Raw genomic sequence first — 13,462 nt, 5'->3', positions numbered from 1 at the left:
CATCACTGACCAAAGGAAAAGCTGGAGGGAGGATGTGGATATGAAAGTGTGAATGTGTTTAATATTTAAAGGTTTTGAGCAGAAAGGTATTAAAGTATTGGATGACACACCTCTCCTACTGGACAGGGCTGCTATTGCCTCTGTACCTGCAGTTCCTGCTATGCAACAGGCCTTCAGTGCATTTCTGAACAGTTAGGGCAACCCCCCTCACTGCACCCCACTGGTTTTTAAAACTATCGGGTAGCAGGGTTCAAGGGGTGCAGAAGCTGATTTCCGACCCTGCAGAGTTTATACTGTCAGGACACAGGAGGTGCTCTTGGAAGTTCCTTAGTACTGTGATCAGTGCTTGGGACCACAGTTCCTATTCGCAATGACCAGAACAGTTAAATTTGTCAAGTTGTGTGAAGTAATTCAGAGGCATGGATCACAAGATCCTAGAGAGGTCGCTGGTGGATGCTGCCTGACTTGTGAGAAAGGGAAAAAGCAGTCTGGCCTCTCCCCTTCTGCCTAATGCTCCCACTGGAATTGCTGAATGCAGTCAATTTGTTTTTCATTTGCAGACTGAATCCTGTTGCTTCCTTAACAAGTGCTAACATTGAAAACATTGTTGACTCACTTCCCAGTCTATGGTTAAATACAGTATAATTATTATCCAGCTATACCTTGATTTTGGAAAGGAATTAACATACAGTTATCTTTGGCTTTACCTGAGAAATTGTTCATTGAAAAATTTTGATTTAAATAGCTTTTGAATATGCACAAATTGTTCTGTAAAGGGAAGACTAACATCCATATGAATGTAAGGTTGCCTTACAAAGCATTGCCTTGTACTTTCAATCCCTTTGAATAGCTTTAATCTACATTTGGTAGGATGTTGGATAGATACTAAGTGTAAAGTATGAACTTGATAAAATGAAGGGAAAGAGCTTCTGCTATAGAAAATGAGCTTCTATTATAGAAAATGATTTACACATACGTGTTTCTAAATTAACTAGGAACTTTCTAATTATGGCAAACACTGTCATTTTCCCATGTGCCAAAACTCTCCCTTGAAAACTGTCAACAAGTTGCCGATTCTTGAGTGGATGAGTGATTCTTTGTTGAGGGCTGCAGTTAGTATGCAGGATTTCAAGCATGTAGTACAGCCAAAAAAGGAAACTTCATGAATAGCTAACAGAAACAAAAATTGGTTTCCAGCTGTTTTCAGAACTTCATATTCAGGAAATTTGGTTGGTGGTGTAGCCTCAGAGGGGCCATTTTCACTTGTTGCCCTGTTAGCCTCATGAGATACACGTGGTTTACATTCTTACAGAAAAACTAATTTTTCTTTGTTCACGTGATGTCTCCGACAGCCCTTACACGTTTCATATTTGCTAGGTAGATGGTTTCTGATGTAGGCTGTGGCTAAAACAAATAGAATTTTACAGTAACAGTCAGTATTCTGCCCTACTTGTTTATGTAACAACTTTTCACTTTACAATGTTGCTTCTCATACTTTTTATTTCCTTCTTTTATCCTAACGCCCTCATTACCTTAGGAAAATTTTGCTCAGCTACAGGAGTGAATTTGGGGCCTGAAGCTTAGAAGAGAAACTTGTTTTAAACAGAGAGCACATTATGGAAAGAAAAAGGTAGTATATTTGCTAATGTTGGAAAAAGGCAAATATTTTTTCCTTCTGCCAAGATTTAAAATTTTGGACATTCTCTTTCAATAGCGCTCTTTCAGGAACTCATCCCCTAATTTCTCGGTTTGGAAGATGTGGCAACTCAGCTTCTATGTAGATGACACAAATAGCCCAAGGACATCAGAAATTGTACATTTAGACTCTGGCTGTGGGTCAGTCTGGATTTGGTAACCTAGGCTGAACCAATCCAGTACCCAGGGTAGCTGGAGGAAAAAGGCAGTGTGTCCTCATTCATCCACTTAGTCTCTGTTCCCTTTCTCCACATCCCTTGTACTCTCCTGTCATGCGGGGTCTCTGGTCCCGCTCCCCGCAAAAGAACGTGGGATATGGTGAGGCCAAAAAGGAACAACCACAGAGCCATAGATAGGGGAGTCATACCACTATATTCTCGCTGGCGGCTGGGCTGGAGACACAGGAAGCAGGAGCCACACGATGCACAATCCGCCGCCCGCTTCTCTGCCAACCAACCAACCCCACTTGCTAGCTGCAATCTGCGCTTGCTAGCTTAGCCATGGCAGTTATATCAGTGGCCAAAGGCTAACTGGTTACAGCTGATGGCCACCTACTACCAGAGCCAACACCTTTCCACGTGAGGCCGAGAGCCTGGAAACTGCTGTCTGGGACTCTGTCCCCACCCCTACAGGGTATTGCCTCACAATCTATACGACAAGTGTCTTCCGCGAAGGGCCCTGTGTTGAGGAACCCAGCTCACGAGAAAAAGCCCCAGTCCCATTCAAGCAATGTCCCGGGGGGTGTCCTCGATAGGGTCTACCTACTTCCTGGGCACAGCCAGGGTTCTCAGGGCACCATGCTGGAACAACAGTGGCTCACAGCCAAGGAGCTTACATAGTCTCGATGGCGGCCGGTGGAGACACAGAAAGTAAACATCCACTGTACCCCAATGAGGGGTCTTCCTGCACTACAGTCTCACTGGAAGCTGGGTGAGACATAGGAAGCAAACATCCGCCTGCATCCTAAGAAGATGTCTTCTTAACACCAGTCTCGGTTGCAATGGGACTAGACAACAGGAGGTAAACATTCACCAGTTCCACCACATAGTGGCATGTTCCCAAGCAAACGTCAAGCGGTCCATCAAATCAGGGATTGAAGGCCATTCCCCATAGGCCACAGTCCTTCACCAGGGATGTTCATTGGCCTCATCTTCCACCAAGGACTCAGCAAGTGTTTCCCCCTGGGACCATAGGTCCCACATCTGGGCTGCCCTAGCAAGCACTTCCAGCCCACACGGCTGCAACGACCTTCACTTTCTCCAGCTTATGCTGGTTGAGAACTGTCCACTTCTTCCCACCCTTCCACGGGGATCCAGCTCCTGAGAACAGTGGCCACCAGGCAACACACACAGTGGGGGCCACATGTCCTCCCGCCCAGTCAGATGTCCTTACCTGGCCAGAGTCCCGCTCCCCGCACAAGGTATCTGAGTGGGTGGTGGCCTCGGAGCAAGACGTCCACAACTCTCGGAGCCCACAAAGCAGCGGCCCACCAAAAGGAAGGTGACGCCCGCCACAGCCAACAGGGTGGCATGCCATCAGGAGGCTCCAGAGGCCCACCAGTTCTCCAAGGGGTCACATTTCTCCCAGGCAGATCGCATTTCCTGTTCCCAGTGCCGCTCCTCACGGGCTTCCCAAGACTGAGTGTTCATACGCACAAACTGCTCAATTACCCCTTTGGGGATTCTGGCCGGCGCCCTACCCTGCTCGCTGCGCCGCGTGTCATGCAGGGTGTCATGCGGGGTCTCAGCTCCCACTCCCCACATAAGAATGCAGGACATGGTGAAGCCAAAAAGGAACACCCACGGAGCCGTAGATAGGGGAGTTATACCACTATAGTCTCGCTGGCGGCTGGGTTGGAGACACAGGAAGCAGGAGCCACATGATCCGCAATCTGCCGCCTGCTTCTCTGCCAACCGACCAAACCCCACTTGCTAACTGCAATCCGCGCTTGCTAGCTTAGCCACGGCAGTTATATTAGTGGCCAATGGCTAACTGGTTACAGCTGACGGCCATCTACCACCTGAGCCAGCACCTTTCCACGTGAGGCCGAGAACCTGGAAACTGCTCTCTGGGACTCTGTCCCCACGCTTCCAGATCAGGGTTTTCAACAGTGACACTACTGACATTTTGGACTGCATCATTCTTTATGGTGGGTGACTATACTATGCACAGTAGGATGTTGAGCAGTGTCCTTATCCAGGACCCGTTGCCCCAGTTGTGACAGTCAGAATGTCTCCAGACTTTTCCAGATGTCACCTGGGGGTGAGGAGTGGGCACAAAATCAATTACCCCCAGTTGAGAACCATTGTCTTTGTTGAGTGATTTAACCTGAGCAAAATAACTGCCTCTCCTAAGTGGGGGCTGTGGATAAATGAGAACATTGGAGCTGTCAATCACAGGCAGGAGTGAAGCTGTGGGAATTGAGGGGAGGACGACAGGGAAGGAAGGATGTCTCAGGCCTGCCAATTAAAGAACCTCTCCTATTAGCTCCCGCTTACATTTCTGGTTTCGGTATAGTATTAGAAAAAAACTTTTATTTGCTGTTCTGACCAAGCATCTACTTAATAAATACTAAGGTGTACTCATCTAAGTCCTTCGTATATTAACTTATTTAATACACCAACTCTATTATGTAGGTGTATTATTATTATCTTCACTGACAGGTGGGAAAACTGAAGCAGAGCTGCACCTGGTACGCTGCTCAGCAGCTGGTACGCGGCACCGGCAGGATTCGTATGCATGCATCTTCCGTGAGTGCGGGCCGCTCAGCAGCAGGTCGGGCCTCCTCACACAGGAGCACACTCCACTCCCGGGCAGGAGCTAGATGGCACTGAGAGTCTTCTGTATGCTGCGTAGCTGCTATTTGTTTATCCACGACTCTTACGGTGCTTTTAGCCGTATGCCAGTCATCAACTCTGCCTCTTGGTTCCAAATCCACTCTTCACTGGGCAGAATGGTGGAGGCAGAGGAGAGGCTCTTGCAAACTTGTTCCTTCCTTGGGCACTCTGCCTCAGTTCTAGATACGCCCTCAACTGTGCCTGTATCCACCATTCCTGTATTCTTTAGTAGCTAATTCCGTTACTAATTATTACTTCCTATGTAAATATATATATATATATATATATATATATATATATATATATATATAAATAAACTTCCTATGTAAATATATGTATATAAACTATATCTGTACATACATGAAAAATTACATGTACATGTATAAAGCTTCCCCATATAAATTTATATAAAACTTCCCATTCAAATTACTCTGTGGTTGGTTACGGACTCCTGATTGGAACCTGACTCATATACAGCATCAGACATTATTCCAAGTTCTTTGCAAATACTAACTTATTCAATGCTTATAACAACCCCTCGAGGGAGATATGGTTACTGGCCCCGTGTACCCATGGAGAAACTGAGGTAATGAAGTGTTTAGAAACACGCCCAAGTTCAGAGTGGAGGTGGTGGGGCCTGAACGTGAAGCCGGGCTGTCTGCCACCAAGGTTGGTGCGGTAGCTGCTCTGCTCCCTTCCCATTATTTTGCACAAGCCATTTAGACTACGGAGTTTTCTAGGGGTACTGGAGTTGGTCACTGTTTCACATCTGCTCTCTTTTCCTTGTATTTACTGGTATCTACTGTGTGTCAGGTATTGTCATAGGGGTAATGACATTAGCTTGCTGTATAAGTAATTTACAGAAAGTTTGTGTTCTCTCAAAAGCGAGGAATAGGTAAATATAATTCAAACTTAAGTATCTGAAGTTAAAAATAGGATAGCTTTCTGTGTTAGACAAGACTTTTTACGTTTATCTTCTGTAGGAATTCTTTGGTTGTTGAAGTCATGGTTCTGAAATATACTCCCCTCCCTGCCAGAAATCTACATATTTTCTCAGGCAAATAAACACATTTACTTTAGAATTTATTAATATTTGTTCTCTAAAAATGGTGTGCGTCAATTTCTCCTGTGAAACTTGAACTTAGTGGTAGCACCAAAAAACGTTCAAGCAGTGTTCGCAAACAAGGGGGCTTTTGAAAATCAATCACCAAAAATGATTTGTAAGCACCTTGTGTGATGAGAGCCATACTGCGGTTCTCAGATAGCATGACAAGATCCAGACCAGAGTGCCTTAGCCTGAGGGGCTGCTAGAATGAGACTAAACACTGCTTTCAGCTGATCTGCCTCCGAGGACTGGGGACCTGGTTCTCAGAAACTAATAATAGATAAAAACTTCCTTAGGATTTAAAAAGCTTGTTGGAAAAAGAAAAGGGGTAAAAAAAACTTCCTTGTAATAGCTTGCAATGAATAGTATAAAATTGTACTTCAAATTCTGAGTTAACAAAAGAATCCCGGGGATTTAGCAACTCTTTATAATTTTTTCTCACCAAATTAGAGTAGTTAAGATGGATCAGTATTTGTAGGAAAATTCTGGAGCAATGTATTGGCCAATTAAATTATTATTATTATTATCGTCATTACTATTTGCTGTTTTATAGTTTGCTTAGGAAATTTGGGAGCAAGTGACTGGCTCTTTCTTTTTTTGCTTCGTTTTTTGGTACCTGGGAGCAATCTGGAATCCTAGCCTACCTATGTCTGAGTTTTAACTATAGCCTCTGAAGCAAGTGGGGTAAAAATGGTGCCATTACTTATTTCATGGATGCTGTCACTAGAATGTCTGCTGAGAAATTAAAATCTTACCATCTCTAGACAGAAGAAGGCACTCTAAAGAGGTAGTGTAGGATCCAGTACAATGGAAAGGCTGGGAGGGATGGCGGGAAGGAGGACACTCTAAGTTAAATAAAGATGGTGTTGAATGCAAGCCTCTTCCTGTCTAGTTGTTCTCTTGATGCCCCCTTCTTCCTAGTTGCCCTAGGAAAAGAACAGTCCGGACCCTGGAATCCCTTTTGTCATGGTTAAGATTGAGGCTCTGACCTAAGCTTCCAGAGTCAGAATTCCCAAATCTCTTTCTTTGGCAAAAATTTGTAGGTCACTTTTGATCTGGCAACTTTTGCCATTAACCTCATTAGATGTGGGTTTCCAAAGAATGTTTAATTAGAATCTTTTTTTTTCTGATGCCAGCAGAATTGAACGGCTCAAGAACTGACCTTTAAATTGGATATGGTGTGTTTCTGGGTTCTTTCCCCAGATTCTTGTACAGTCTTTTTTGAGGCTGAAATTTGTACTGGTTTGTGTTTAACTTTCTGGGATTTGCTGCATTCAGCTCTCCCCACTCCCCCAGGAGAGGTTCAACAAGGTAGAGCTGGAGTATGTAGACATTATCAAATGAAATGTAAATGTGGAATGTAATTGGGAACCCAATAGGTTTGAATTTCACAAATGGTCTTGGTGGGATAACGTCGTTTGAGTTTTGAAGTTATTTCATCTTCATGGGTATTAAAATGTTTTAACCTCTACTAGAGAAATGTTTGAGAGAGAAGACTCTATTCTTCTGGCTGTTGTCCCGGAGGGCTCCTAGTCAGTGGGTTTTTAAAGAGGAGTTTAAAACATTTTAAAAGAATGGCCGAATTCGACCCAGATCTCTAGGATTACAGCAATGGTTCCACTAGAACAGGGAATAGTATTTAGTAATATAGTATTAGGTTGGTGTAAAAGTAATTGCGGTTTTTGCAATTAATTTTAACTTTTTAAACTGCAATTACTTTTGCACCAACCTAATATTTTAGTGGCCTGACACTAAAATATTGAAATGACTGTTCCAAAATGCAAATTAGTAAATGCTCACATGTCTAGGGGCTACAAAGAAAGGCAAAATCCAGGAAAAGAGATAATCAACATTTGTTAGCATTTTTGTTTCTTTTCAGTGAGCTGGGAGCATTTGCTGTGTGTTTAGGAACGGGTTTGAGCTTTCTTAACCCCAAGAGCAACTTGAACGAGTGAGTCAGGGTTGAGAGTGGCTGGGTCCAACCCTGACGAACACACGTGCACTCCTGACCTGGCAACCATTGTTTCCCTGTTGCAAGAATTATTTGACTCATCTTTAAAGCTGTCACATATAAACACATTTTTCAGTGGTGAGTCAAATCTTGCTACACAAAAGTTGTACAAAGTACTTCTGTCTTGTAAAATATAAATTCAGGGCCTCAGATGGAGTAAACGGGCAATGGCAGTCCTGAACATTTATCTTTCATATTTGAACGAACTCTTCCTTCCTTCCTGGAATGTGACTTAACATTTAAAATTCCTATTAAATCTCTGGGTACACCCAGAGAGCTCAGAAAGCCCTCTCCAGAGAAAGCAAACATCCTCCTGCACTTGGCAGAAGAGACGGATGCTTGTGTGGCGAGCAGGCTCAGCTGCTCAGGGCTGTGCTGCGGAAGAGGACTGCTGCACCTTGTTTGCCAGACAAAATGTTGAGCTGAAAATAATAAGTATTTGCACTTGAAAGAGACCAACCAATTTGTAGGACACGTGGAAGTCTGATGGGAAGCACTGTCCAAAGAGCTGCCCTGCATTCAAAGATAGGGACTTGGGGCTACTTGGGGCTTGGGCTCCCCAGTATCCATTTTCCTTCACGAGGTAGCACTAGCTCTTCTCCACACAGCCCCACGTGGGGATGAAACGGAATCTCAGGAGCAAGGCGGTCATTTTCAACTCATTCTAAATCCAATGCCAGCCTAACGAGGATAGGCGAGCTAAGATAATCAAGAGAAAGCCCTTTGGATCAAATTGGACCCAAGACATACTTTGAAAGTGGACTTTTCGGTCACTGAACCAGTGCATGTTTGTTGTTGAAGCTAGGTGGAACGGAGGTTCATGTTACTTGCAACCAAGGTTTCAAACTGCCACATGGTATCTCCATCTGCATGAGTGTAAGGTACTGGCAGGGGTCACTGTGAAGCATTATGTTTTCTGAAAGGATACGTCTCCCAAGAGAAACAGTATTGTACAGAGCTCTGGGCCACAACCTCTAGTCTCTCAAGTTTTCTTGAAAGTGCTACATGGTACATTTAATAATAAAGTGAGGCATCAATAAAAGAAACTAGCCGGTGTGTCAAATGCAGCATATTTTAATTTGTTTCAAATAAAGCAATATATGTATATATATATATATTTCAGAAAAACACCAGATGTTAAATTCTACAAAAGCGCATGTGTCTTCAGCAGATCATGTTTGTCTGATCAATAAGAATTTTTTTTTTCAACGTTAACTCTCTAAAGACGATCAATGAACTGACGTCACTGCTACAACACAGGTTGCTACTGAGCCTCTGATCTTTAGCCACATGTTGATTTTCCTAACAAATGAGTAAATACTGCCTGGCTAAACTGCTGCAATGTCTTGATGAGAAAAATGCATCAACAGATCAAGCAAAGCCATGAAAGTTATGAAGCAAGCTAGAGCTGATTATTAGAATTAGTAAAAATGATTAAGAGAGGATGACACAACCATACAGGGTTTGTCTATTCTGATTGACTCTCTTTTGGCAGCGAATTGGGTCAGCACCTCGGGCAGGGAACCAAAACTGAGTGAAAACTGCTTTTTTTCTCTCCTAGCTCAGGCCACCAACGTCACAGCTGGGACTGAGAGAACCGTGGCATCTGTGGAAACTTCTATTCTCGTGGGACAGAGATTGCACTGTGAAACCCTAGCGACATTCCCCCGGAAAGGCCGGGCCTCTGAGTTGTCTGCAGGGTGCTGCCTTCGTCGGGGCTTTTCTGAATGGGCCGGGGTGTCGGGGGTCTTTGTCCCCAAAGAGGCCTCTTGATTTTTGGCGCCGCCTTTGTTTTTGGGACGGAAGCCGTTGTGCGGCTGTCTTCTGTGTTCATGGCGGTTGTTGCCTTTCAGCATTGGATCAGCTTCATTACCACTGCCCTGTGGCTTGGCAGGCCCATTCAGCCTGTTGTGATACTGTGGATTAAATCTTCGTCTTTGGCTAGAAGACCCATTCTACCAAAGAAAGAAAAGATAGGTATTAGATGCCAATAAACCACAGATGACATCAGTAGACCTCAGGGAAACCAAATCTCTAAGCCACAGGTAAGCTTTTTTACACCTCAGAAGAATATGGCAGCATGAAAATGAGGTCAAGCTGATAAAATCTTCAAGCTTACTAGAAGAGTGGACTATCTTGTAAATGAATCTCCAAGAGAATTACTGATGTTGAAAGAGAGGTCACAGAACTATAAGACAGACAATTCAAGAACCAGGCCTAATAAAGCCCAGCAAGTACGCTTCAAATATAACAGAATGAAATGTCACACAGAAGCAGGGCAATGATGGTTCTCTACCATGAACATTTGGGGGACATTCTGTATAGACTATACACGGGAATTCTCATTACATTTATGAAGAAAAATATACAATTCTATTTATAATTTTTCTTCTCCAAGGCAGTTTTTCTATTATATTTCAAAACAAATATCGGTGTTCAGAAATATTATCTCAGGTAAATACAGGGATGAGTGTATCTGATCTTGGCGGGATGTGGAGGTAATATTTTCACAGAAGTTTTGCAGTTCTCAGCCCATGTTTTACAGTTCTCAGCTAACAAATTTGGAAGCATCATACTGAAAAATTGTCCACGTTCAACAAACTGGCAACCAAGAACACAAAAGGATGAGTAGAGAGGAAACAATGGGTTATCCTGTCTGTGTCCATATAGGGGAAAGATTTAACTTTTTGAGATAAATAATTGGCACCACTTATTGAGTGCTTACAGAGTGCCAGTACCATCTCATTTGTCATCACAATCATTCTTTTTTTTTAAATTTTTTATTGGGGGACAGTGTGTTTTTCCAGGGCCCATCAGCTACAAGTCGTTGTCCTTCAATCTAATTGTGGAGGGCGCAGCTCAGCTCCAAGTTCAGTCGCCATTTTCAATCTTTAATTGCAGGGGGCGTAGCCCACCATCCCATGCGGGAATTGAACCAGCAAACTTTTTGAGAGCTCACGTTCTAACCAACTTAGCCATTTGGCCGCCCCTCTGGAAGCTCAGCGGCAGCTCGTTGTCTTCAATCTAGTTGTGGAGGGCGCAGCTCATTGGCCAATGTGGGAATTGAACCGGCAACCCTGTTGTTCAGAGCTCGCGCTCTAACCAACTGCGCCATCTGGCTGCCCCCACATTCATTCTTAAAATAGTTGCTATTATTTGTTTTATTTTATAGATGAGGACAATAAATTTAAGGGATTTACCCAACGTGTACACTTAGTAAATGGTGGAGCCCTTCCCATGTCTGTCATATATTGTCTCCTGACAAGATTCACAGATAGGTTGTTGCACGAACACAGACCTTTATTGAAAACTAAACTTCTATCATTAAGCTGTATAATTTCATGAGTTACAAACATATGAAGTTCTTAATTTGGGCACTGTGACTGGATGGTATAGGTTTAGGGCAGACCCATCGCTAATACTCCAGGACTCAGGGCGAGAGTACAAAGGCGGGCCCACATTCCATCTGTCCTGAATACTGTGTCTTCCCACCTCTGACTGTCACACATTGTGAGGGGGGCCTTGAACACGTGAATGTGGACACTTCAGCTCGCACAGTCAGCTTTGTCCCCAGCCCCACAGATAATCACCCTTTGGACCTTGGGATGTGTAAACTGGTAATGTGCTCCAACCTCAAGATGATGTTTACAGGGAAGTGGTCCAAACAGACCTCGAGAGCAGGCTCTGGAATTCCAGAATTCCAGGATCTGGAGTGCTCGGAGTGTCCCAGAAGGGAGAGTACAGATTCTAGGCAGTCACATGTCCTTGGTCTGGCTTTGTAGGAAGGGCCATGGCCGGGGAAGGGCCTGGAGGGGTTACTGTAAAGCATCGGGCCCACCACATGGCCGTCTGGCCTGGGTCTGCAGTGTCCTAGCTTAGATTTATATAAGTGTACTTCAACTTAAACAGGAGAGCACCTGAAATGCTTTGCTGAAAATGATAAAACAGTGAGCTGGAAAAGTAACTGTAGATAGCATTTAATCTGGCCTATGTTTTTTATTTTTATTAAACTTTTTTAAAAAAAATTTTCAATGACAGTTGACATACAAAATATTATTAGTTTCAAAATATTATTAGTTTCATAGTGGTTAGACATTTATATAAGTTTATTACGAAGTGATCACCGCAATAGATCTAGTACCCATCTGACACCATACATAGCTATTACAATATAATTGACTATACTCCCTATGCTCTACTTAACATCCCTGCGACTATTGTTATAACTGGTCTCCTTTGTTTTTAAAGAAATGTGAAAGGGAAACTCAGAATAAGTTTTAGACTTATTTTTAGTACAGGGTTTAATAATGAGCAAAGAACAAGGGCCTGGCTGGGACCCCAGGAACCTCCGCATCTAGCAGTTGCTGTTTTGTTCCTTTGCAAACGAGTAGTTTCTTCCAGGTACCCAGCACCAGTGTCTGCAGGACCCCTGCGGGCAGCGCTAGGAGTCACCCCAGAAATGCTTACCTGCTTGTTAGGCGGCATGGCCTGGTGAGAGCTGTCCACGGTGCTGGGATGGTTGCTCGCCATTTTGGGGTTTGCTGCTTTACCCTCAGAAGGCTTGTTGTGGTTGGAAGATTTTCTGGTAAAGTTACTCTGTTTTCCAGAGGTTGCTGCATGAGTGTTCAGCAGTGGCAGCAGGTTGCTGCAGGGAGTTCTTGAGGAATAGTTGTTCTTTGGATGTGTAACTGCAACAAGAAAGCACTAGGCGTCAAGGGCTGTATGACTAACATGGATGCCTCCATTAGGAGATGGAGAAACTGGCAGGAGCATCATAAAAACATTTTTTTGTTGTTATTTGGAAAATGTCATTTGAAAAGGCACCTTGGTGCTTGGAAACCACCAAATTTCCTCTGTGAGAATCACTGACCTGTGATTACAGCATAATCATCCAAGTTGGGAGACGTTTATAGGAACTAAGACACGTCTGAGTAACTCTAATATTATTCCTTAGGTGAAGAATGACCAATGAAGAGGGATAATAAATCTTGGAGGGCCCCCTTGGCCCTGTCCACAAATCTACTCTGCTGTCCTTGTCAGACCCCTACACCACTGGTACTGCAGACATGCAACAAGCAGAAAGGGCAGGAGCAACGTGCACACTTGGCCCATCTGCACCATGGTGTTCTGAGAGCATGCAACGGGGGTGATGCTGGGTGGCAGGGGTTTTTGTCACCCTGGGTCGTGCATACCCCTGACCATAGGGCTAGCCCTGGCAGCACCAAAGATGCCCTAACCGCATCTTTCATATTCCATTCGAGCTACATCATCTGGCCTTTTATCAAACCCATGTTCTACAGCTCCAATGCAAATATGCACCAATTCCAATGCTAGTGTCAATGCAGGGTAATCAGACAGGTCCCCATGGGGCTCAGGCAGGTCTGTTCAACGTTTATTATCACCATTCCTGCTAGTTTTGAAAGGGGTGGTTACTGATGATATGATTCTATATGATTTTGCTGAATTGGGGCCCGAGGGCATCCATTCAAGGATAAAGTCATGACTCCCTCTCAGAGGTCACCAGAATTTGACTGCCAGGCTGGACGGCAAGACCTTTGAGTCTTAAAATTGTCACCAATTTTTAAAAGCAATTTTCCCTGCAACTTGTAGTTGGATCAGACTTAATCCTAGAATTTTTCCAGAGGATTAGGAGTGACTCATGGGGATCAGAGCACATTAGAAGTGGAAAGGACAGGGATGTATCTCTGGTCCTTTCATTTTATAGGTAAGGTGTGATGGCACATTGGGGGCTATGCAAATACCCCAGGGGATTTCAGTGGCTCTTGTATTCACTAGATCCAGTTGCATGGGGCC

General features: G+C 44.0%; 1 protein-coding gene across 6 annotated transcripts in view; it reads right to left on the bottom strand.

Moving 5' to 3' along the window:
- Positions 1–8,706: 8,706 nt before the first annotated feature.
- The window catches only part of SPATS2L (spermatogenesis associated serine rich 2 like), a 162,570-nt gene continuing 157,814 nt past the window's right edge, over positions 8,707–13,462 (bottom strand). For all 6 annotated transcript variants that reach the window (XM_019746487.3, XM_074339764.2, XM_074339757.2 and 3 more), the window contains 2 exons: positions 12,116–12,336; positions 8,707–9,603 (listed from right to left, as the gene is read on the bottom strand). In XM_019746487.3, coding sequence (XP_019602046.2) covers positions 9,211–9,603; positions 12,116–12,336 — 614 coding nt within the window. In that variant the 3' untranslated portion in view covers positions 8,707–9,210. The remainder of the gene's footprint in view (positions 9,604–12,115; positions 12,337–13,462) is intronic.

This window comes from Rhinolophus sinicus, chromosome 17 (assembly GCF_057876585.1).
Source record: "Rhinolophus sinicus isolate RSI-liver-muscle chromosome 17, RSI-T2T, whole genome shotgun sequence".
In the NCBI taxonomy this organism is placed as follows: Eukaryota; Metazoa; Chordata; class Mammalia; order Chiroptera; family Rhinolophidae; genus Rhinolophus; species Rhinolophus sinicus.
Note: the sequence above shows the minus strand (reverse complement) of the source record. Positions and strands in the feature narration are given on the sequence as shown.